Below are 25,253 nucleotides of genomic sequence, written 5' to 3' on the forward strand. Positions count from 1 at the left end.
ACTCAATTTTCAGTCAGAAGAATTAAACGGTCCTTTTCTCCGACGTTAAAAAAGACGAATAATTAGTCGGTCGATATATTAAAATTGTTGTTGAAACAAGTCTTTTTAGCCATGAGCGGTATTCCTGGCACTGCCGTCGTCCAGGTGACCAATCTGTCATCGGTGGTGAGCAGCGACCAGATGCGCACTCTCTTCGGCTTCCTAGGGGACATCGAGGAGCTACGGCTCTACCCGCCCGAGTAAGAGCGACACGTTGCGGTTCGGTGAGGTCAGGTGACACCGCGGATGTGCGGCCTGCGCCTGGATCTCGCTCAATTTTGTTTACGCCAGTAAATAATGACTGCATGCTGTATATTTCATGCTAAGGGCGTATTTTCCTCTTATTTTTATTTTTTGTACGTCTACAGCAACACCACCCTGTCCTTCTCTTCCAAAGTGTGCTATATCAAGTTTAAAGAACCTTCCAGTGTTGGTGTGGCGCAGCATCTCACCAACACCGTTTTTATTGACAGAGCTCTCATAGTGGTACCATGTGCCGAAGGTGAGTGCGAGCTAACGTTCATTCAAAATGTCTTTCTTTTTAAATACGACTTTCCCTTAGGTTCATGTTTAGGCTTTCTCCAGAGTCATTTGTAAATGGTAAATGGTGTTATAGAGGATGCATACCTGCACGTAGCTGGGGTGAAGATAGGCATTGAATGCCACGGAGATTCTTCAAAATATCTAATAATACGTTTATGAAAAATAAATTTTTATTTTATTTTTTTTTATTTTTTTTAGGGGTTACAGTTTATTATTTAATTACCATGGGTAATTCATTTACTGCCAGCTATTCTCAGAACAGCAGCTCTCTGGTTTGCCAGTATCCTCATTTTAGGGCATTTCATAAGAACCACAGAATTTTGTGTTGTCATTTTTTAAATACACCGCTCAAAGAATGAAGGGAACACTTAACACGTTGTTGATATAAATATAATATTTTTATTAAATACTTTGCTCTTTCTATAGTTGAATGTGCTGTCAACAAATTCGCACAAAAATGAGCCATTAAAATCAGTTGTATCAACCCAATTAACTATATGTAACGTCATTTCAGACAGTTGTTTATCCTGATAAAATGAAAATGGCTGAAGTTATACCTTTGTTCAAGAGTGGGAGCAGGCATCACAAATTGCAGGCCTGTCTCTTTATTGTCACAATCCTCAAAAATACTGGAAAAAGTCTTTAACAAAAGGTTGGATGCATTCCTTGATAAATACCATATTCTTGCTGAAAGTCAATATGGTTTTCGTTCAAATAGATCAACAGCAATGGCACTGATATAAACAATAGAAGAAATCACAAAATCCATAGATGAAAAACAACATGCTGTGGGAATATTTACTGACTTAAAAAAAAACCATTTGATACCAATAATCATCAATTATTAATCAGCAAATTAGCTAAATATGGCATTAGGGGAGTAGTATTAGATTGGGCTAGAAGCTATTTATCTAAGGCTAGGTTCATACTACAGGTCTTAATGCACAAATCCGATTTTTTGTCATATGTTTTTTTGGCGTGCCAGTTCAGATTGCCTTTGTCCATTGAGACCATTCAAGTATTACGCATGCACACTAATTCGCAGTCCGACACGCGCTGAGCAAGAAGACAAGCATGCGCAGAAGCATAAAAAAAAATGACCTCACATGCTGGCTGTCATCCGTCATTCCAGGGATATCATATTTTGCTTTTCAAAAAGAGGACACAAATAACAGACATAAATAATCCCTGTTTAGGCTTATATTCAAAGTTTATATGGATCGATAGCATGCACGCACTGTCCGTGCATGTCACACACACATACGGGCAGTTTGCTCCGACTCTCGGCCGTGTAAGCAATGTTGAAATATTGCTCATATTGAGCAGAGAGAAAACCGATCATTCTCAGGCTTATCCTCAACCCATTTTTATTTCTGTATGACTGTTGTCAAGCCCGGCACTTCCGCAATAGCTGTTTTCAGTGCAAGCTAGGCGCTAATAACGCACAGCTGCACCGCTACTGTAGCATCTCACTCGCTCTTTGATGACGTAATTGCTGCATGAATTCTGATTTGGGAGACTTGACAGTACAGACCGCTGGAAAAATGTGGCCCAGATCGGATTTGAACCACATACGAAAGTGACCCAGATCGGATTTGAAATGGTCCACTTCTATGCGACTTGTCCCGTTCAGACCGTCAAATTAATGCCTGACGCAAGTCGGAAAAACACGAAAGAATCGGATTCGTGCATTAAGACCTGTAAAATGAACGTAGCCTAAGAGGAGACAATTTGTTAAACTAGGGGATTTTTGTTCTTCTCACCTGGATATTGTGTGTGGGGTCCCACAAGGGTTGGTGTTGAGACCCAAATTGTTTATTTTGTATATTAATTAGGGCCCGAGCACTCAGCATGCGAAGGCCCTATTGTTTTGCAAAGGATTATTATTATTTTTTTCCAGGGCAAATGAAAAGTAACCAAAATTTGCACATACATGCGGCTTCGCGTAAATTTCGATAATCTTGCGTCGTTACGAAAAAATGTCCAAAAATGGCTCAGTGGCGCCCCCTTGACCCTTAAAATTTTCAAAAAGGCCTCTCCTCTCAGGTTTTCAACGTAGAGCGATGAAATTTGGGGAGTAGATACCTTATGCCTAACTGCTCAAAAAAAGCCTCTTGCACCCATATTCCAAATCCAACAGGAAATCGGGTATTTTGGATGAAATGTGAAATTTTTATCGGTTCACAGTTGGAGTTTACATTTGGAGGCGTGAACATGCATGAAAACTCACCAAAATTTGCACATACATGCAACTTTGTGTAAATTTGGATAATCTACGAACAAATTTAACAAAATGGCTCAGTGGCGTATTTTTTAAAAAGGCCTCTCCTATTAGGTTTTTTCAACGTAGAGCAATGAAATTTGGCGAGTCGATACATTGTGCAAAACTGCTCCAAAAAGTCTCTTGCACCCATATTCCAAACCCAACAGGAAGCCAGAAATTTTGGATCAAATGTGAAATTTTATCGATTTACATCTGAGACCTTGTCGCTGAAGGAAATAGTTGGATCGTCTTCAAAATTGGTCAGACTATTCAGGAGACATATGAGATCTTAAGTTTTCAAAATGGTGAGTTTTCATTCAAGGGTCTGACCTGGGCGTGGTCCCAAAGTTGGCCATTTTTGGGCAAAACACCAAATTCAGAAAATGATTAAAAACTGTGTGATTTAACGTTCAGTCTTTTTCATTTCTAGCATGTATTTGACATATCCCAGCCTGAACACGACTGCATTGAAATATTACCCATTAGGCCTGGCGCCCCCTAGAGGGAACAGGAAATGGCCTTCTTTACGAGACAGGCTCCTCCTCCAAGGGAAAAAAATCTATTGACCTCAAACCTGTTTCAGGGGGGGCTCAAGACATGTGTTCAGGTGCCTGATGAAAAATATTGAGGTTTCGTTGAAGCGAAGAGGTCCAAACCGGAAGTGAAAATGACAGTCAACAATTTGTCTTGCCAAAAACTTTGAACAGTCATAATTCGGCAGATATACAACATATCTGTGCCAAACTTCCCGTGTTTGTTGAGAGTCATACCCTGAAGGGTCTTGTAGGGGTCATTTGCATCAACTCTACAGTGCCAACTAGTGGCGACAGAAAGAAGTTTTAAAAAAAGGCCTCTCCTATTGGTTTTTTTCAACGTAGAGTGATGAAATATGGGGAGTAGATACCTTATGCCTAACTGCTCCAAAAAGCCTCTTGCATCCATATTCCAAATCCAACAGGAAATCGGGTATTTTGGATCGAATGTGAAATTTTTATCGGTTCACAGTAGGAGTTTACATTTGGAGGCTTGAACATGCAGGAAAACTCACCAAAATTTGCACATACATGCGGCTTTGCGTAACGTTCGATAATCTTGCAACATTACGAAAACATGTAACAAAATGGCTCAGTGGCGCCCCCTTGAATTTTTCAAAAAGGCCTCTCCATTTAGGTTTTTTCAACGTAGAGGGATGAAATTCGGAGAGTCGATACCTTGTACAAAACTGCTCCAAAAAGTCTCTTGCACGCGTATTCCAAACCCAACAGGAAATCGGGTATTTTGGATTGAATGTGAAATTTTTATCGATTTACAGTGTGCACATTAGAGACCTTGGCACCTAGGGAATTAGTTTGATCATCCTCATAATTGGCGAGACTGTTCATGAGGCATATGAAATCTTAATTTATCAAAATTTTGTGTTTTCATTCACGGGCCTGACCTGGGCGGGGTGCCAAAGTCGGCCATTTTTTCGGCAAAACACTGAATTCGGAAAATTACTGATAACTCCCTCATACAACGTTCAATCTATTTTAAATCTGGCATGTGTGTGAGGTATCCCAGCCTGAGCAGGACTGGATTGAAAATTTACCATTTGTGCCTGGCGCCTCCTAGTGGGAACAGGACATGCCCTTTTTTACGGGACACACTCCTCCTCTAAAGGAAAAAATCAATCTACCTCAAACCTGCATAAGGGGAGCCTTAAGACCTGTCTTCAGGTGCTTGATGAAAAATATTGAGGTTTCGTTGAAGCGGAGGGGTCCAAACAGGAAAGTGAAAATGTCAACAATTTTCTCGCAAAAAACTTTGAACAGCCATAACTCGGCAGATATACAACATATCTGCGCCAAACTTCCCGTGTTTTTTGAGAGTCATACCCTGAAGGGTCTTGCAGGGGTCATTTGCATCAACCCTACAGCGCCAACTAGTGGCAATAGAAAGTCACTCGTTTTTCCAATACATGTCCAGTTCTTTTCAGGTTGGTCATTGTAGTTTCAAGACCTTTTGAAATACCTATTTACGGCCCATGTCCGCGTGTCTCTGTCTGTTGCCGTGACGACCCTTTGTTCGCCATTAAAAGGAAATATTTTTTTTCAGAGACTCAGGCAGCTTATAGAGCCACAATATTTGGCACACTTGGTCGAATTGGCCCAGTTAGAAGATTAATTTGTGTTTTGAATAAGGGCTTGGCTGCACAGCTCAGTAGTGGCTCCTTTTTTGTAGTACTCTCTCCAATAGGGGTTTTTATCTCTTAGGTGTGTGAATGTAAAGAGGCGACTTTCGAGCATGTTAGGTTCTAATGAGATGATTAGAGAGGAGGATCTGCCACCACCCTGACCTGCAAACTTTCCGAGTTGCGCTAGATTGCGAGGGCCCGTTCAGACCTGCTTGCAGGCCTAGTGATATTTGCAATGTGTCTAAGTTATTGAGATTGCTTCTTTTTGCCGATGACACAAATATGTTTTGTTCAGGAGAGAATTGAAAGAAATTACAGGAATATATTATGAATGAAATGGGTAAATTGAAAATTTGGTTTGATTATAACAAACTATCTTTAAACTCTTTTGTTTGGTAATAATAAAAGGAATTCACAGGCATTTATTTTTATTGAAGGTGTGGACATTGAGTTTCTGAAATAAAATTTCTTGGAGTCATTTTTGACGAAAAAGATAAATTGGAAACCACATATCAAATATTTGCAAAATATCAAGGAGTATTTTAGTAATAAATAAAGCAAAATTGTTTTTAGATTTTGATCCTCTATATCCTGTACTGTTTTACTTCTTCCTTATTTAACTTACTATGTAAGTCTGGGGAAATAATTACCAAAACTCATTGCAATCTCTTAACTATTCTTCAAAAAAAGAGTATTATTCATAAGAAAGGATATGCAGACCATACTCATTCCCTTTTTTTTGGATTCAAAGATTTTAAAATTTGCTGATTTGGTGCATTACCAAACAGTACAAATTATGTTCAAGGTAAAAAATAATAAATTGCCTGGTAATATTCAACAATTGTTTAATTTAGAAGGAGTGCATTATAATCTAAGAAGGACATTTAATTTCCAAACGATTTAAAAACAGAACAACAATGAGAGGTTTCAGTATATCACTTTGTGGAGTAAGGATGTGGAATGCTCTGAATGAAGAGTTAAAAGAATGTCAAAGTTTTTATCATTTTAAGAGAATGTTTAAAGTCAATATTTCAGTGTTACATGTGCGAACCTGTGCAATGATCGGTTTTGAAGTTTTTCATCTTTTTGTGTTTATTTTTTTATTGATTTATTTTGTGATATTGATATGCATGTACAGCAGGTATAGTTTTGAATTATATGGAAGTGCGTGTTATGTATAAAATTCATTATATTTGGAATGTGTAGGTGTGGGGACCTTATAAGCTATGCTTCTTCTCACTCCTTTTCAGATGTTTGTGTTATTATTTCAATTAATAATTTTTGTGAGAATTTTTTGTCTTAACGTCTGAAATAAAATCAAATCAATCAATGGAGGTTCGGATTTAGAGTTATACTCAAAATCAAAGTGGAAAAAAAACACCACAGGCTGATCCAACTTTGATGTTACGTCCTTTAACCAAGTGAAAATAAGGCTCAGTAGTGTGTGTGGCCTCCCTACACTGCCCGGGCATGCTCCTGATGAGGTGGTGGATGTTCTCCTGAGGAATCTCTTCCCAGATCTGGACCAGGGTATCATTGAGCTCCTGGACAGTCTGAGAAGCAACCTTTTTTGCTTTTGTTGAATAAAATTCAGATGATTCTGCATGCTTTCCTCAAGTACTAAGTTTTTGATGTGAAAATTGAGTCATTTATTAGCTGTTGAAAACTTATGTCAAAATTGCACTAAATTAAAAAAAAAAAAATTAAGTTGCTGTTTCGAGCAAAAACTTATGTTAAATATTGCTATTCATCCTGAAAATATAGGTGATTATCTGTACATTTGGTGATTTTTGTGTGTCTAGTGTAAAATCTGACAATTTTATAGCCATTTTAAGTTTTGTTATACCTATATAAAACATTTAATCGGGATTTTATTGGTGAACTACTCTGAATATTTTTTGATGCAGCTCCTCGTGGAGACTATATATATATGTATATATGCCTAAGGGAGGTACTCGTTTTGGTTTTAGGTCTCTAGCAGCTTTGGTTTTGAAAATATATATATATATATTTTTTTTTTAAAATAGGCCCCCTATGAAGTTTATGATTAACGTTGGATCAGCCTGTAGTGTGTTTTTCCACTTTAATTTTGACCATGGGTTGATACATTTGATTTTCATTGATAATTTTTGTGGGATTTTTTTTGTCAGCACATTCAACTATGAAAATAACAAAGTATTCAGTTACTTTAGTGATTCTCTTTTTTTTTTGAGGAGTGTATTCTAAATCTACTATTTACTCTGTTGTATCAAAATGAAAACTGTGGAGCTCTCATCTTTCTGATTATACATTGATGCTATCTTCAGGTGACTATGTGATAGTAAAACTGTTTCCAAACTTGAAATTAACAGCGAAACAGCATTAGATCCATCAGAGGAGAAATATTTTAGCAGACTCCTGTCCAAATCAATCATGCGCCCTGCAAGCACAGTGTTATATTAATCAATGAGTGCCCCAACTTTGAAGCTTTTCTGTGTTAAGAATTGTCACGTTTTTGGGATGGTTACGTGACCAGCAATCTTTTGGTACTGTGCCACTCATGTGAAAGGAAAAAACATTATTTAACTTACCGTAATGCCCACATGGGCAAGGACATCTAGTTTTCATCCACGTGTGCTTATGACAAAGCAAAACATACATTGCTTGAATGTTGTTTTATTAGTTTACCCTTCAATTCCAATGGAAAGTTTCAAATTGTTTCCATCGGACGTCATCTTGAGGAATTTAGCAAATTGCCAAATTCCTCAAGATGACTTCCCATGGAAATTTCTCACCCCTTTGTGGCCCCATCCACCATTAGCTTGTATCATGGTCCAGCATCATCATTTTTTGAGGGGACATTGATAACATCATCTTCCCCCTTTTCACCACCCTGATAAGTTATAAGTTGCTGTCTGGATGGACTTGATTAATTTGGCTTTTTGTTTGTTTTCTGTGTGATTATGTGTGCATATCAGATACACGACCACACTACTAAGCCTGAGTCATTGAGGCATTGTTTGCCAGGCCGCTACCGTCTTCGATGACGGGCGGCGGGGGGCCACGGCGCATCAGTGATCATGTGACCAGGAGCCGTCCAAGATGGACATCTTGTCTCTCTTGTTTTTTTCCCCCTTTCCATACTTTCCCCCTCTATTATCCACTCTCTGCTGTCTTTATCTCATAAAAGGTGGTTCTCGCTCTCTCGAGCGTTTTGAATTTATATTGTTTTTTTTTTTTTTTTTTTATTACAGTGGTACCTTGATCGATGATTTCGATTTGTTCTTCGATGGAGTTTACAGCTTTTTCACCATTGAAATGCTATTAATCCTCCCCAGCCCCTCAAATAACATACATTTTTGTTCTCTTATGTTTATAATAGTGTTGCACGATACCATTTTTGGCTCCTTCTACAGATTTTGCAACCCAGTTATGTGGTATCAACAGATGCCAGTATTATTTATTAAAACATACAATTTTTTCTCCTTTAGCATTAAATTACTACATACTCACTTGAATGTAAAAAAAAAATTGCTAACGTGGCTTGGTCAGACACTTCTTAACGTTTGTGCTTACCTAGTATAGGTGACAATAAAGAAATGAATTAGCTCCTATAAAATTTGAGACCTTAAATGCTTCAAAGGCTAAAATGTTTTTAATTTACTTTTTAAATATATCAACACTATTTTTGTTGGCTAATCGGCAGCTATTGTGGTAGCATTAGGCAACCTGACCTTCTGAAGACATATGTTGTTTTAGTGTCGAGGTACCACTGTCTTTTTCTTATTATTACAATTGTCCAACCGCCCCCGTTATGGTCCCCTCTTCTCTCTCTCTCTCCCGCTGCAGCTTGTTTGTGGTTGAGTCGGCATGATGATGCGACGGGATGCTAGGAGGGAGGATGACTAACACTTGCCTCTCTTGTCGTTGCCGTAGTGACAGAGAAAGCGAGAGAGAGTGAGAACATCTTCTGACCCCTTCTCAAGTCTGCTCAGATGAATAAGCCATGTGGATGTTTGGCATATTGATTTAATAGTCATTATATTGATGATGATCATGTTATGTAGATGTGATTTCAGTGAAACGAGCTGCGCTCTTGCTGGGCCTGTATCATCAGCAATCTAACGTGTGACGGACTTAACAAATTCATAATGTGTACATGTACGTATTGATTATTTTTACTCAAACTGGGGCTCGTAGACCGGCGGGTGTCAACAAGCTGATGCCTGGGCATGTACGAAATATACAAAAACCTACAAAAAGATTTGTACAAGTAAGGTTTAACAGCTTGTTTTGAGATTGAAAAGTGAAATCTTGCTTTTCAAGTTCGTAGTATTATAAAATTTTAGCTTTTGTCTTTGGAAAAATAAAACTTCATGTAAAATGGCAGATTTTTCCCCTGACAAATTACAAATGTGTCCTTGTAAACATTACTTTGGGGGAAAAGGGACACGTTCAAATCCTCGTTCCCTGAAAAGGGTCCTCAGAAACAAGAAACGTCTATATAACAAGTGAAACTCAAAGACGTTTTCCCCCACAATATCTTATGTTTCAGCCTGATTCCAAAATAACACACTTTGTCTTCACACAATGTTACTATGGCAACTTGCTGATGGTACAGGTTCCTGATCATTTTCAAGCCTATTGAAAATGTGAAAAATGATTTTTTTGTTGTTGCTACTATGAAATTCTTTGTTCTCTCTTGATGTGTGCAATTAGCGCTGATGCCATTGGGGTTGTCTTGTGTTGCCATCAGCCACCACCCCCACATACTCACCTGTCCTTCTGCCCCCCTTAACAAAACCCCTTCCACAGCGTTAAGTACATGAGCATTGTAGTTCCAGTCCAGGTGACTCATTCCCAAAAATGTTCACACACAGCTAAAAATGCTACCTGAGCTAGTACTGAATGAAACAATTCTAGGATATGTATTAAAATGAGTGTATGTGTTTGAGTTAAGGAAGAGAGGTGGAGGTGTCTTTCCCTTTTTGGAACAGCTAATGTTTGTGTGTACCCTACAGGGAAGATTCCGGAAGAGGCTAAAGCCTTGTCACTTTTGGCACCCGCTCCCCCCGTGCACAGCCTGCTCCCAGGTGGGGGGCTACTCCCTATCCCCACGCCCATCCCGCTACAGAACGTGAGTCAATATATTCAGCGGGAAATAGTAGTCTATTTTGTTCAACCGTATGTTGTTTGTGCCGAGCATAAAAAAAACAGCAAAAATGTATAATTTTGTTATTTTTTTTCTTTTTGGCTCATTTTGGAGGCTAGCATTAACACACTACAACATAGGACAAACGTAAAAAAAATTTTTTTTTTTTTTTTTCCTCTTCATAGGCTGATTTTTCTATTTTAAAGTGTAATGACACTGTACTGTAAAGTAGGTCTGTTTGATTTTGCCTGACAACAAAATGTCATATTCTCTCAAACCCAATTTTCCGATATCGATTACGATTTCTTGGCAAAATAGAAATAATGACAAATACAGTATTTGAAATCTCTTCGATTTAAACTTATTTTTTCTTTATTGGAGCTGAAAGTGCCAGTGAATTTAACTCTGTTAATACACACAGAACAATCCCGAGGGATTCAGAGCATTTTATTTATTCAACGGACTCCAGCTCTGTTCTTAATTTAAGCGATAATGAAAGAAGGAAGTTCATATACCATTTGAAATAAAATCAAACATGACAAAAGGTAGTCAAGTCAGTCTGGGCGCTTTCACACTAGACCAAGAGGACCAGGTTCCAGTTGGAGTTTGTTCGGCATTCACACTGCGCCAACCAAACTTTCCCAGTAGCATCAAATCGATGAAAGGCACACTCATTGATTAGACCCTCCTGTCACAGCGTGGTGCTGGTGACACTGCACGTAACGTAGCATAGCATATCAAGTCGCTGGTCAGCCAGCGGCGAGGTCGCTACTTCCCGACTCACTGCCGAGCGAACTGGAGTATTTAAAAAATGCATAGGGAATTTTAAACCATGGAAAGAAACCACATGTTACTCACAAAGTCACACAGGCACGCAATCGCTCTCCCTTGCGTGACTTTTTGGATTGTCAAATTGTCGCCTTTTCCAGGAGGGCGGGACTCACGAAACGGTCACCCCGAGATGCTCCACTTGTCTATGCCACAGTCACTCTGACACTGTACATTCAGCAACAGGATGCAAAACACAACTGCCACATTAGAACCCGATTCTGTGTATCAAATTCAACTGCTTAGTGCAAAACAAGATTTGGCCATGGCTAATCGTCTGCCATTTTGCCATTGTTGATTTTGAATAGCGTGCGTGCTGTACTTCCGCCTCCAAAGACGCCCTGCGTGTAACCTCACATTCTGGAGCATCACAGATTCTGCACATAAAGTAGCAAAAGCGCACCCTGCGCTTGTTGCATTCACAAGTGAAGCAGGGTGCACTTAAAGCGAACCGAAACTCACGATTTTTTAGTTCGGATGTGTGTTCACATTTACAAAACGAAGCAGACTATCTAAAGAAACAGAACACTGGTACGTTTAAAACAGACCAAACAGTGCTAGTGTGAAAGCACCCTAAGTCTGTAAACCAAGTAGTCAGTCTGCCAACCAGCTAGCCAGCCAGTCAATTAAGTCAGTCAGGTCAGGTGAAGTAGGTAGGCAACCAGGCTCAGGGTGATGTGCTGTCACATTTATCTCTGGTTTTACTTAAATAAATGAATAATTTGTGTAAAACTGTCAATAATAACAATATGCAAGGTGGCAATCACCTTGTCTAAACAAACACAAATATGCACCCTAGTGAAGGTAACAAACAATGATTATGAGCACCCCACATTTACAAAAGACGTCAGGTCAATCACATTAATGGGCCAATGAACAATGTGCATATACAGGAGATTCAATTTCCAATGTAGAACTATGCATTTTGCCAAAATATGTTATTGTATTAAAACAAAAAAACATGGCAATATTTTAATTACTGTAATCTAGGAGCAGCAATCTCGACAGGAAAACGAGACAGAGGGACAAACACGCACACGCATATACTTTAATACTTGTTGTAAAGTGCAATATACACTCAGCCAGACTTCGCACTATATTACTGTCTGTCATTTTGTTGTACATGAAGGTGTACATGCAGACTAAGTAAATGAGGAAGTTCGTCAAACCCTTTCTTTAATCCCAGGCAATAGTAGGTAGTTTTATATACCTGACATGTTTCGGCGGGCACTTCAGCCTTCGAATATATAAGTGTAGCCAAAATGAACTCTATACAACTAAATGAGGAAGTGTTCCATGTTTCAAGGCTGCATGTTTGACTTGACAATCCACTGCAATCATTCTACATATACAACAATACTTTAAGTACATCATGAGGTAATACGCTTACTTGTGTCGTTATGCAAATTGTGTCCAAAGTTGGCTGGGCTAAAGTAGCAGAATCGCCGGTAGCCATGGTTGTTGTAGTTTTTGTTGTTTTCGTTTGCATTTCGGACACATCGTTTCTTTAGGTAAAAGTCAACAACATGGCATATCTTTCTATTTCATTCATCAAAACTGACCAAGAGTCGTCTAGAATGCCTTACAAATATACCCCTCCAAGTATTACTCTATCAACAGGTATCAATAAAATGGAGAGAGTGTCACCTCGTAATCCACCAAAGTACCCACATTTCCTGACGGCAGCATCATTTGGGGTTGCTTTGATTGGCCGCCTCTCACAAGCCAATATGCCTCTCGTCAAGTCCTCCCCCCCTCCCATGCCAGAACACAGCCGAAAGTTTTGAAACTGAAAAAAAAAAAATTTTTTTAATCTGAAAGTGAAAATAAGATCTGAAAGTCAAAAAAATATGAAGGTGAAATTTAGATAACCGTCACCAAAAAAGTTAATATTTGAACCTGAAAAAATCTACTTTGTAACTGAAGAAAAAAGTTTTTTTTTTTTTAGCTTTTGCAAGATTCAACAAAATAACTTAAAACATTCATTTAAAAAAAAAAAAAAATCCAATTGTGTCTTTTTGTCAGATTACAATACTTTTGGCCTTGATTTAGCACCATACACACTGGTTAACGTTTTTTTCATAGTATTTAACTCTTTGCATGCCATTGATGGTGATAGACATCCATTTTAAACCGGAAAGTTGTGAATGCTCCTGTTTCAGTGCCACTGACGGAGCTAGACATCAGGTCCATTTGGATTGGGCGGGAGCGAATGCACGTTCGTCCACTCACAGTCAAAGTCGATTGGATGTCTAGTCCTATTAAAGTCAGCCAATAACTTAAATGAGAAAAATGTAATCCATGGATGATTGGCTTAATTGTACCTTCCCCTGTATAACTTCTAACCTGCCTCCATACATAGTTAAACCTGCCCCTGATGGGTCACGTGACTACATCTGCCCTGGACCCTGCTCCATCCTCTGTCTCACAGCCCCCCCTCATGGGGAATGTGGACCCCACCAAAGTGGATGAGATCAGGAGGACGGTCTACGTAGGCAACTTGAACTCACAGGTGAGTTCTGGCCACCACTGGATCAATTAAAATGATCCTCATTGTAAATGATAAATCAGTCAGACATTATGGGTTTGTGGTTCAATTTTCCAAAGTGACTGTGTATGTAAATAGTTTGATTTTGTATTGTATTGTATAATTTGATTGTTACCTCTACAGACAGCGACGGCAGAGCAGCTAATGGAGTTCTTCAGGCAAGTGGGTGACGTGAAATTTGTGCGGATGGCGGGCGATGAGACACAGCCGACACGCTTCGCCTTTGTAGAATTCGTGGAGCAGGACGCCGTTGCCCGGGCGCTCACTTTCAACGGCGTCATGTTCGGCGATCGGCCACTCAAGTACGTGAGGGTGACAGTTGGGTGCTTCCTAGCTCAAACTATGACACCATTCCAATTATTAGCATTTGACCAAAACCATGCACTCGACACAGGTCAAACCCATGTCATATACAAATAATTGTTATGTCAATCTTTATAACGACTGTTAGGGTGAACCACTCCAACAACGCCATCGTGAAGCCTCCCGAGATGACAGCTCAGCAGTTGGAAAGCGTAATGAAGCGCGTGCGGGAGGCACAGTCCACCATCGCTGCCGCCATTGAGCCAGGTATAACGCCAGCGCATGTCCGACGAAGTAAATTGGTGTGAACGGTCGCCATCTTTCCTGCTGTGTAGCGGAAAAGGAGAAACGCTATGCGGGTCACTCGGGGAGATCTCGCAGACAGTCGCGCTCTCGCTCCCGGTCAGGCTCACGCAAGAAATCGTCGCGTTCCAAACACGGGTAAGGCGTCACTTCAGGGTATTCAGTACTGTTGCACCGACACTGATACCATTCAACATACTGGATAAACCTGTTTCTTGGGTTTGCTTCGACAATCATATTTGTGCTCCTAGGCCAACACAAAAGTGGCCGAGGAATGATGTGCGCACTTCCCGTAGGGGCCACGGGAGGCGCTCTCGCTCCAGAGAAAGACGGCGAAGCACGAGTCGTTCCAGGTGCCCACGGAAAGCCAACTCCGCGCTCTTGAAGAAACTCTTTAATTGAAAATTTTGTGACACTTTCAGGATCCGCCGGCGAAGTCGGGGGCGCTCCAGGAGCCCTCCCAGGAAAGCCAGGTCGCCGTCGCCAAAAAGGTGACCTATTTTCAGCTGAATGAAAGAAAGAAACCAGTACAAAAAACCATTCCCAACTTTGATCGGTCTCGACTGTTTTCAGGATAAAGAAGCGTCGAGAACGTAGTAGGGAAGCGCGTGAACGTTCTTCATCTAAGAACAGGAGCCGCAAAGATGAAGAGCGGCCAAGAGGAAAGATGCACAAGGTTAGTTGCGCACAAGATGTGCAGGGTGAAAAGGGCTTTCACACATCACCAAACCATTTTCCACAGGGGCTGCTTTCAGAAAAATCAAAGGGTCAACTTCAAATCCTGACACTTTCATTTGTTAAACAATGCACTATAATAATAATAATGTAATAATACAGTGATCCCCTATTCAGATTTAAAAACAATTGAAATAGATACATAGGACATGAGTCCCCCGCCCCCCCCAAAATATAATTAAAAAATAAAAACAGAAAAATTATATTTATATTTTTATGAATGGTTTTCAAGCATTGCTGATGTAATAATTATGGTATAAATGAGCTATATAAAAGGAATCAATTATTTATACATGTATACATACATATATCTTAACAACTGAGGGCGCCAAGTTTGAAGTGCAAAATAATGTGGGATCTCTGCATCTGCAATTTTCGTGCAAGTTGGAATTAACACTTTCGGCACAACACCACCATCACCTTCAAATACACAACACGGTTGACACTATTATTGGAACGAGTGCGGGGTAACGTTGATCTGAATAACATGGCATGGTGATAGGCAAATTATAATGTATGTGATAGTAAAACACCTCCTGGTATATTTACATTTTTTTCTTGATTGAATAAGAGTATGGATTTTCTCTATCTGATTAAAAGAAATGTCTTCAATTCTTAACAAAGGATTAACATGTGTTTTGTATACTTGTAATGTGATTAGAAAAAAACAGTTACCAAGGGAAATGGTCATGTGTAGCTTTTATATTTTGTGGTAATTAAGAGTGTTGTTAATCTTACTGAAAAAAAGTAATTAATTATAGTTACAAATTACTTCTCCCAAAAAGTAATTGCGTTACTAACTCAATTACCTGAATGTAAGAGTAATTAGTTACTTGGCAAAGTAATTGGTGATAATTACTTTTTTTTTTTTTTTCCTCAAAAAAAACAACAAACAAAAAACTGGCCATACTAAGTTTTTTGTGGAGGTTTTTGGTACAATTGGCCCGAGCCCAATTCTTTACCCTAATTTACCCTTTACCCTGAATCAACTGTTAAAAGTTGTTAAAATTGCTCCCATTATTGCATTAGTTCCCTTCTCTTTACTTTCGACATATGAAAGTTTTAAAACTGTTTCATCATTTAAAGATAGATTCAAATCAAGATTTTGCCGATTTAGAAGTCTTTTAGATAAAAAGTTACTTAGGTTCGCGAGGAAGGTTCTCTACAACAGAGCCGTCCTAAAAAGCCTACTGCTTTAAGATGGCGGCTGTCATTTTGCATCTAGTTATATCTATATACAGTACATGTGATATCTACCATGTCTACCATATCTACCATAACATGCGGGCGTAGTTTGTCGGCTATCGGCTACAACATGAATTATTGGAGCTACCTAGCATCGCGTTTGCTCGGCGTCACAACTTTCTTGCCTCCTCCCCGCTCCTGCTCTGCTCTTTCGTCTCGGTGAGTCCGTCTCCCTCAGACTTTTCGACCAATATAGTAACGCATAGTAACGCATGCCTTTCCGTCCTCAGTAACGGTAACGGCGTTGCCAAGATGAGAAAAGTAATTAATGAAATTACCCACTACTGAAAAAAATAACGCCGTTAGTAACACCGTTATATTGTAACGCCGTTATTAACAACACTGGTAATTAATGGTAAACTACTGCCATTTAGTGGCTGTTTTTTAAACTTTCACTGCCAATTGCAAGATTTTCCAAGCACTTTACAGTTAAGGTGACCAACTTGACAATCACCAGTTAAGGTGACCAACTTGACAATCACTAACCTACCACCTTGACTAGGTCCTCTTAAAAGGGAAACTTGTTGTCTTGCAAATGTAATTTCTGAAGTTGCTTTACAAAAATAGTGTAAAATCCATTTTATCCTGGGGGGAAAAAATCTGAAAGACCTTATATTTAAATGTGTTTTAAATGTATCTTCAGTAAATGTGCATTCTTTTGTCAAACACACTTGGTAATTGAGGTTAAATTTGATGTTCAGTGCTTTATTTTTTTAATATGATTCAATATTATCTAAATAATGGGTGCGAGAAAAGTATTAATTTTCAGTTGAAATGGCATTAAAAAAGGTCTTAAAAGTCCTGAATTTAGATTTATCTATCCTGGGGGGACCTACTAACGATATGTTTTATTGAAGTTGCTAAGCCTGTCGCGATAAGTGATGAGTCCATTTATCGCACGGTAAATAAAGATGAGGGCGGTAATTTTCACAGCTGCGTTTTATCGACGCGTGTGTGTGCATACATTTGTGCGTGCTGATGGCATATGAGACTCCAGTTCCTTTCTCTCAACATGCTGTAGAATTTAAGTTCAGACATACAAAATAAGAAAACAAATTTATATTAAACACTGTAAACTACGGGTCCCCAAACTTTTTCATGTGTCGGCCACATAACTTTTCCCTTCTCTGATGAGGGGCCGGGGTCTGTTTGTAACAGAAAAAGTGTGACAATTGCAGGAGTGCCTAATTGTAAAAATTTATTGTTTTTCAGAAAGCCATAATCAAGTAACGCTTTCTGGATTCTTCCCGGAGCAAAAGTTCGGTAAATAAAAATAATAATATAATATAATATAATATAATATAATGAAAGCACTATTAATTTAATAGATAATACCAAATAACCCTCTCTGGGTTCTTCACAGAAAAACCCGAAAATAAATAACACAAGTTTAAGAAAAAAAAAAAAAAAAATGTACAGGGGGCCGGACCAAATGTGGAGGCGGGCCGTAGTTTGGGGACCCCTGCTGTAAACGTTAGCATTGCTACATCGAGGTGAATGGGTAAAAAAAGACAACCTACTTTAGTCTGCTATAAAATATTGGCAGTCTTCTCCAAAACGCAAACTTGTGGTTAAAAGGTGACACTTCAAACATGAAAAATAGCTGGTTAACAGCATTTGCAAACAAAAAAATGAAAAAAAATAATTGTATTACTGACACCGCATGCAATGACAAAAAGTGCTTTTTTGCAGAGTGGAAAGCTGTTTAGCGAACGTACTCCCGAACATTAAACATTTCAAAATAAAAGCATATCATGTTCGACATATAAATAGTGATTTCTGGAGTTAATCCCACATATATAAGAATTCAGATTCTACACCAGTGCTTCTCAATTATTTCCTGTTACGCCCCCCCCCCAAGGAAGACGTAAATGTTTCGCGCCCCCCCCCAACTCTCTGCCGCCACTGTAAATAGTATCATTTGTCTATAATATTACTATTATAAGTACGCCTCTGCCTAACATTGTCCTTTTTTTCTGTTAAAGAAAAAAAGTAACATAGATCAACTTATAATAAAGTATAACTTTATTTAACATTGTTTTGCTTGTAACAGAAAAGACTTAACGCGTATCAATTTGCCTGAAGTAAAAACAATAATAATAATAAAAAAGTCACATCCAAACTGTAAAAATACACTCAAGGTACATTTTTGACCATTTGATACTGAAAAATAAAATGTAATAAAATCAGTAAATAATAACAAATTCAAATTGATTAGAAACATTTACTCCTCAAGACAACATGCCAAAAAAATTTGACCGAAAAAAACAAAACTGAATAGAAGGGGGGGGGGGGAGTGTCTTTGGACAGAAGGAAAGTTTTTATTTTCGCCGATTCACCACAGTGCTCACTGGTTTACTGATATAACACTGACAAAGCAGGACGATTGTGACAATTGGCAATACTCGGCACGTTTTCGCTGAAAAACAATCAAGCGGCTTATCAATGAGATTGAGGTCTAATGTCTTTAAGTGGCGTCTTAACTGATTTGGCTTCAGACTCTCCGCTATAATCATTTTTAGACTCAGCAAACAGTGGTCTTTCCTCATTTCCCACCATGTTAAAAAATGTCAAAGCCAAAAGGCAAACGGCCCGAAAAAAGCGCATTCTCGGCGGCCGAGGGAGAACCGTAGGTGAGGGCAGTGGTCGTGACGATCCCAAGCCGAAAACTGCACTTCTCGGCCGGACACGTGAGAACCGGAGAAGACAGTGGGTCGCAGCGTGAGTCGTCCAGCTCTACATGAGTCTCTTCCGTGTGCTCTTGCTTACCTTCAAAAATACTGCACGCACTTTGAAAATGAGAGCGCCACTGCCACCCACTTTATTCTAGTACGGCCAAAAAAAAACAAAAAAAACATGTTCCCCGAGGTCACTCGCGCCACCCCTGGCATCGCTCTGCGCCCCCCTGGGGAGGCGCGCCCCACCATTTGAGAAGTACTGTTCTACACTAAGAATACCTTTAAAATGACACCCTTTATTAAAAATCTGATTGGCAATGAATAATTGTTATAGTACTATTATATATAGTACTATACTATAATATTAATGCTAGATTTTTTTTAAAGAATTTTTTTAATCATGTTGGAAAGGCGAAACCAGTGTTCTGAATCTGTTTACATTCCATTCTTTTGCACTAGTTAATGCCATCAGCATTTGAACTTATTGTTTATTTTTGATTTTCTTATTGTTATTTATGAGTTAATTTGTACTTTAATGAAGAATTTAAGTGTTCCAAAATGTTTTTTGTGAATTGATAAGCATGAACAAACATGTCATTGCGGCATTAGTAAAAAAAAAAAAAAAAATTATTAGTCGACTAATCGTAAAAATAGTCAACTGACTAATTGGGAGATAATTAGTTGTTTGGGACAGCCCTAGTCGTAACCCGTGGACTACCTGTATATTTATTTATATAAGTTTATTCATGTAAAATAAAAATAAAAATTCCACAGTTTCCTACATTGAGTTCAACATGTTGTCAGGTTTTGGCCCCTGAGCTCAAGGAGAGCCTAACGTTGAAGCTGAGAAGGGCAACAGAATTTTGGCTAAACTCAATCTTCTTGTGTGGGTCATTCAATTACTGTATATTTTCATAATTTGCTTTGGCCCAATAAAATTTAACGTACTGTAGTCTGGCTTTGCTTTGATGTGGATACTGTGTGGAATGTTTCAGGTAGGACGAGATGACGACAGAGATGACTCTCCCTCCGAGGACACCAGCTCACCCCTCTACACACAGCACAACGGTGTCCACAATGCGCGCAGCGACGATTCGTCCATTTGACGCGGCCTGAGCCGTCACGTCACTCCAGACTGACTGACTTTGAGTTGTCACTCCCCCTGCCAGAAGGGCAAGTGACCGCCACGATGTCCAATTACATATGAGCTTTGCACCCCGGGAAGAGACTGCAAGCGTACAAGAGTTCGTGTTGCTCTCAGCTTGGTAACGTGATCACAGAATTGGCAGTAAACTCTTAACAGTGATCCTCACTTGCCCATTTTGGTGGCACAAACGGAAGAAAACGCCTGATGTTTCCTGCTTGAGACGTGGCGTTTCACGAGAAGGCTTTATTTCCTGTTTTCTTGTTTTTGTGGGCACACTTGCTGTTTTAGTCCTTTTGGAGTTATTTTATTGTACAGTTGTTGTGTGAGCGTGGAGAAGAGGAGGAAGGTAGTAAACTTCGTACCCCAGTGCCGGCGTGCTACGATCCCCTTACTCCGATTGGAGCATCTCCTCGAACGTCCCAAATTGCAAGTTGGTACTGGTTGAGTCTTAGGTGTAACACCCGTTCGTGACTTCCACCTCTGTCAAGACCTTTCATGCAGAACAGCGAAACGGGGTAAAACTGTCTCAATCTCCGTCCTGCATCTGGTGTTAAAAGCCACAAACTAACAGGTTGACTTAATCGCACTCTTCAGTTGTGTGTCGATACCTTTGAGCAGAATAGTGACACTGGAAAATCCTTGCTTTGATAAGCATTGGAAAGGGGCCTCTGGTATTTGAATATAAACTTAAAACTAGGACTGAGTGCTGAAACCTATCAATTTGGTGGTAACCGGACCAAATAAAAAGGACTATTGTAGTGCCGGAATTTTAATTTTCACCCCCAACTGTTTGTCCCAAAAACAGTCAGTGGCCCTATTAGCAAGCTATAGTCAGGCAGCCCCCACCCCCAAAAAAATGGTCATGCCATGTTTTTAATATTGTTTTATTTATTAATATCTTGTTACTTGTACTTTTAGTTAGTATGCATTTTTTGGGGGGAGGGGGTAGTATTAGTTCAAAACCATTAAGCACAGGAACTGTTTTAAAATTAACGGAGTACATTATCTGATGAAACCTAAAAAATACTCAACCCTATGTAAAGGCCAAATTATACAGGATGCATGTGCGCTACGGATCCGCCAAGTTCTGTGTTGACTGCGTGTTAAGCAGTACGTCAAAAATAGGACAAAACATACCTGCTGCGCAGAACTGCGGTCGGGCAGCTCCGTCCCGCAGTGAGCTCTCGCTCACATAAGCTGCACACAGACTAGGCCTGAACGATATTGGAAAAAACTATTGTTGCGATTTTTTTTAGGTGTGCAATATATTGCGATATTATATTGCGATAGTAAAAAAAAAAAAATAATAATAATTTTAAAGAAATATTCACTAGATGACTTGAATAGCTGTTTGGAAATACTTTGCATGACACACCGTGACCACAGTGTATTCATATAATACGGTTTCATTTGTGAATGATTAAGATTGCTGTATTATTATGAAGGGATCCAGGAAGCCATGTCTGCACAAAATAGATAATTTCTTGAACACAATATTTGACACTTCAACAGCAGCAAATACATTAAATGACAAATAAAAGAGCAGGTGCATTCGTCCCCTGAGTTTTTGACAAAATATAACAATAAATAACAACTTCGGTAAAATAACAACAAAGTTGTAAACATATTTGAACAAAAATATTAAATATGACAAATAAGAGTTGTTCACAAACTATAACAATAAATAAGAACCTCAGTAAAACAATAAAGTTGTCAACATATTTGAACTTAAATATTAAATCTGTCAAATAAAAGTGCAAGTGCATTAGTCCCCTGAGTTGTTTACACAAAATATAACAATATAGAACTGCAAAACTGCAACAAAGTTGTAAAAATATTTAAAAAATATTAAGTATCAAAACTTTATGTGCAGCTGTACTATAGTTATTTGAAAAATACGATTTACAGTTAATTTAAATATAAAAGAAACAGAAACTCAATTGAACTTGTAAATAATTGAACTGAATAACAGCAAATAACTGATGAATAACAGAACCATTTTAACTCCCAAATTTATGTATTTGTCTGCATATCGTCCACCTTCCTTGCTCAGCAATTCTCAACTGGGTCTCATAGGTTTTTGGCCAAGACTACTAGTTTATCCACCATTGCAGGCTTGAGACAACAACGTTGGCACGTAACAATGTTCCCACCTGTACTAAAAAGCCTCTGATGGGAAGCTCGTAGCAGGAATGCATAGATACCTGCGTTTTAAATGGTCCCACATGTTCGACGGATTACTTCTTGTTGAGGCAACCATGGCGAGGCACTGTCAACAGGGCTGTTTTTTGTTCCTTATATTCTTGTCGATAGCCAAAATACTTCCAAAACTCCTTTTGGAGACAGTCTTCCCTATTCAACGTGCTGCTTGATTGCTTGCTTTCACTTTGAAAACGGCCCCTCCTCCCTCCGCTCTGCTGTTCGGCCCCTCCTCCCTCCACTCCGCTCTAGCAGGGGAGGGGGAGGAGCCGATGACTGCGAGCTGGAGAGAATGAGAGACTGTGCACTCTCTTTCTCGCTCCTTGCTCAAAACAAACGTTTGTGGATTTAAAAAAATGAAATGAAAAAACTATCGCACGTCCTTGCGATGGGACTATTGCGCATGCGCACATCGCGATGGCGATGTTTAAACGATATATCGTTCAGGCCTAACACAGACTACTTTTCATTGTGTCAAAGTGTCATTTTGTCAGTGTTATCCCATGAAAAGATATACTTAAATATCTGCAGAAATGCGAGGGATGTACTCACTTTTGTGATACACTGTAAATGAAAACTGTATATTTAAAAAAAAAAAAAAAAAAAGTATCAGCCAGTACTACACAGACAGTTGTCAGAATTGGTATCGGGAGGCAAAAAATAGTTTCTGTTCAACACTTGTCTTCACCACCTCGTCCCACATACCATATCACTACCTTTCATGCAGAAGTAACACTGTAACTGTTTAAGTCTTTTACCGTATTTTATTGAGACGCAGTGAAACAACTGAAACATCTGCCAGTGTGCGAGAAGAAAGTGATGCGAACAAAAAGTGCCTACGCTGCAATTGTACAAAATTTTGTCATAGAAATATATTATTAGCATGCTTAGAATCTAGCGCTAGCATTGGTTACTACAGATGAAGCAGTAGGTCAAAAGTCCACAAATGAGTTGGCTTTGTTCTATTTTTCAAAAGAGCACTGAAGTGAGTGTAAATTGTTCCATGTTCACAAGCTTGTGTTTGATGTGATGTTTTAGTAAAAGAAAAATGTTTTTTAAACATGCCGTTTTTTTGTGCTTCATGCATCGCCCCCTGCAGGACTGGAGAACGATCGATGACAAATGCGCGGTTTCCATGTCCATCAAACATATGCAAATGTTGCGATCCACGCTAGACTGCATCGCGTAGTTGCCCGCGTGAGCGTCCTTCGTCTCTGATTTTCATCAGCTGCTGGATGACATCCAAACTGGTGTAGCCGCTGGCTACAGGGAAATCGTGAGAGTTGGCCGCTCTCTGCTCATCGACGGTGGCGCAAAGCCCGCGGACCGAACGGGAGTTCTCGGGAGGTGGCACTCGGAGTTCTACGATGAGCAGACTGAGCGCGTCGTGTTCTTCCAGGGTGAGGGTGTCAACAGGCTGAAGGAGCTGGCAAAGACAACAAAAGCATCCATCTGGGATGTTATACAGTAGATTTGTCAGGTATCATTTGAATATTTTTTTTCTCCCTGCATTTGAAAACATATGTTGTACTCCTGATGTAAAAATCCAACAGGATGAATTGAAGTGCAGTCAACTGCAGTTGAGATTTGGAGTTGATGTCCAAACGGTTGTTTAAAAAAAATATTCAAAGAATTTGGATGTCAGCAATTTGCAGAATTATACATGGCAAGTTTGTTTTCTTTTGTCAGGCTTCGAAAAGTCTGTACGATTGAATAATAACGTAGGTAAGGTGTATTTTCTTATCCTCATTTTGCTCAAATTTGCAGCAGAACTGTAATGATCTTTTGCACTAAATACAACCACAATACGAGGTTATATAAGACTAAAAACTATTCTGTGGTTAATTTTTCCTCGCCAAAATTTGTACTTTATTTTACTTGAGTAAAGGAGTTGAAATGGCCACACCCCAAAAACTGCTTTGTGCTTTTCCTATCTTTTCAGGCAGAGCGTTGGGATTATTTTGGATTTCTGCCCATGACATACAGTGCCTTGTAAAAGTATTTGGCCCCCTTGAATCTTGCAACCTTTCGCCACATTTCAGGCTTCAAACATAAAGATATGAAATTTAATTTTTTTGTCAAGAATCAACAAGTGGGACACAATCGTGAAGTGGAACAACATTTATTGGATAATTTAAACTTTTTTAACAAATAAAAAACTGAAAAGTGGGGCGTGCAATATTATTCGGCCCCTTTACTTTCAGTGCAGCAAACTCACTCCAGAAGTTCAGTGAGGATCTCTGAATGATCCAATGTTGTCCTAAATGACCGATGATGATAAATAGAATCCACCTGTGTGTAATCAAGTCTCCGTATAAATGCACCTGCTCTGTGATAGTCTCAGGGTTCTGTTTAAAGTGCAGAGAGGATTATGAAAACAAAGGAACACACCCGGCAGGTCCGAGATACTGTTGTGGAGAAGTTTAAAGCCGGATTTGGATACAAAAAGATTTCCCAAGCTTTAAACATCTCAAGGAGCACTGTGCAAGCCATCATATTGAAATTGAAGGAGCATCAGACCACTGCAAATCTACCAAGACCCGGCCGTCCTTCCAAACTTTCTTCTCAAACAAGGAGAAAACTGATCAGAGATGCAGCCAAGAGGCCCATGATCACTCTGGATGAACTGCAGAGATCTACAGCTGAGGTGGGAGAGTCTGTCCATAGGACAACAATCAGTCGTACACTGCACAAATCTGGCCTTTATTATTTATTTTATATAAGAGTGGCAAGAAGAAAGCCATTTCTCAAAGATATCCATAAAAGGTCTCGTTTAAAGTTTGCCACAAGCCACCTGGGAGACACACCAAACATGTGGAAGAAGGTGCTCTGGTCAGATGAAACCAAAATTGAACTTTTTGGCCACAATGCAAAACGATATGTTTGGCGTAAAAGCAACACAGCTCATCACCCTGAACACACCATCCCCACTGTCAAACATGGTGGTGGCAGCATCATGGTTTGGGCCTGCTTTTCTTCAGCAGGGACAGGGAAGATGGTTCAAATTGACGGGAAGATGGATGCAGCCAAATACAGGAACATTCTGGAAGAAAACCTGTTGGTATCTCCACAAGACCTGAGACTGGGACGGAGATTTATCTTCCAACAGGACAATGAT

General features: G+C 39.4%; 2 protein-coding genes across 5 annotated transcripts in view; one reads left to right on the forward strand and one right to left on the reverse strand.

Moving 5' to 3' along the window:
• Nucleotides 1–24,209, forward strand: srek1 (splicing regulatory glutamine/lysine-rich protein 1). Its single transcript, XM_057819261.1, has 11 exons — nt 1–239; nt 408–541; nt 10,019–10,134; nt 13,340–13,489; nt 13,649–13,827; nt 13,977–14,095; nt 14,164–14,269; nt 14,383–14,484; nt 14,554–14,622; nt 14,705–14,807; nt 19,785–24,209. Exons 1-11 carry the CDS (start codon nt 112–114, stop codon nt 19,893–19,895), a joined length of 1,317 nt encoding a protein of 438 aa, XP_057675244.1. The 5' UTR covers nt 1–111; the 3' UTR covers nt 19,896–24,209.
• LOC130905667 (oncostatin-M-specific receptor subunit beta) overlaps nt 22,899–25,253 on the reverse strand; it is a 9,469-nt gene continuing 7,114 nt past the window's right edge. For 3 of the 4 annotated variants that reach the window (XM_057819257.1, XM_057819259.1, XM_057819256.1), the window contains one exon: nt 22,899–23,561. In XM_057819257.1, the coding sequence (XP_057675240.1) occupies nt 23,307–23,561 (255 nt within the window). In that variant the 3' untranslated portion in view covers nt 22,899–23,306. Of the gene's footprint in view, nt 23,588–25,253 lie in introns of all 4 variants that reach the window. The other variant, XM_057819260.1, reaches the window with a different exon arrangement.

The sequence above is a fragment of the Corythoichthys intestinalis genome, chromosome 17 (genome assembly GCF_030265065.1).
Source record: "Corythoichthys intestinalis isolate RoL2023-P3 chromosome 17, ASM3026506v1, whole genome shotgun sequence".
Lineage (NCBI taxonomy): Eukaryota > Metazoa > Chordata > Actinopteri > Syngnathiformes > Syngnathidae > Corythoichthys > Corythoichthys intestinalis.

What these genes read in the sequence shown, in the direction of transcription:
- srek1 (XM_057819261.1), top strand. Translation starts at nt 112, where the DNA reads ATGAGCGGTATTCCTGGCACTGCCGTCGTCCAGGTGACCAATCTGTCA. An exon ending in CGCCCATCCCGCTACAGAAC is followed by an intron (nt 10,135 to 13,339) that starts GTGAGTCAATAT and finishes CTCCATACATAG; the next exon opens with TTAAACCTGCCCCTGATGGG. An exon ending in TCGTCGCGTTCCAAACACGG is followed by an intron (nt 14,270 to 14,382) that starts GTAAGGCGTCAC and finishes TTGTGCTCCTAG; the next exon opens with GCCAACACAAAAGTGGCCGA.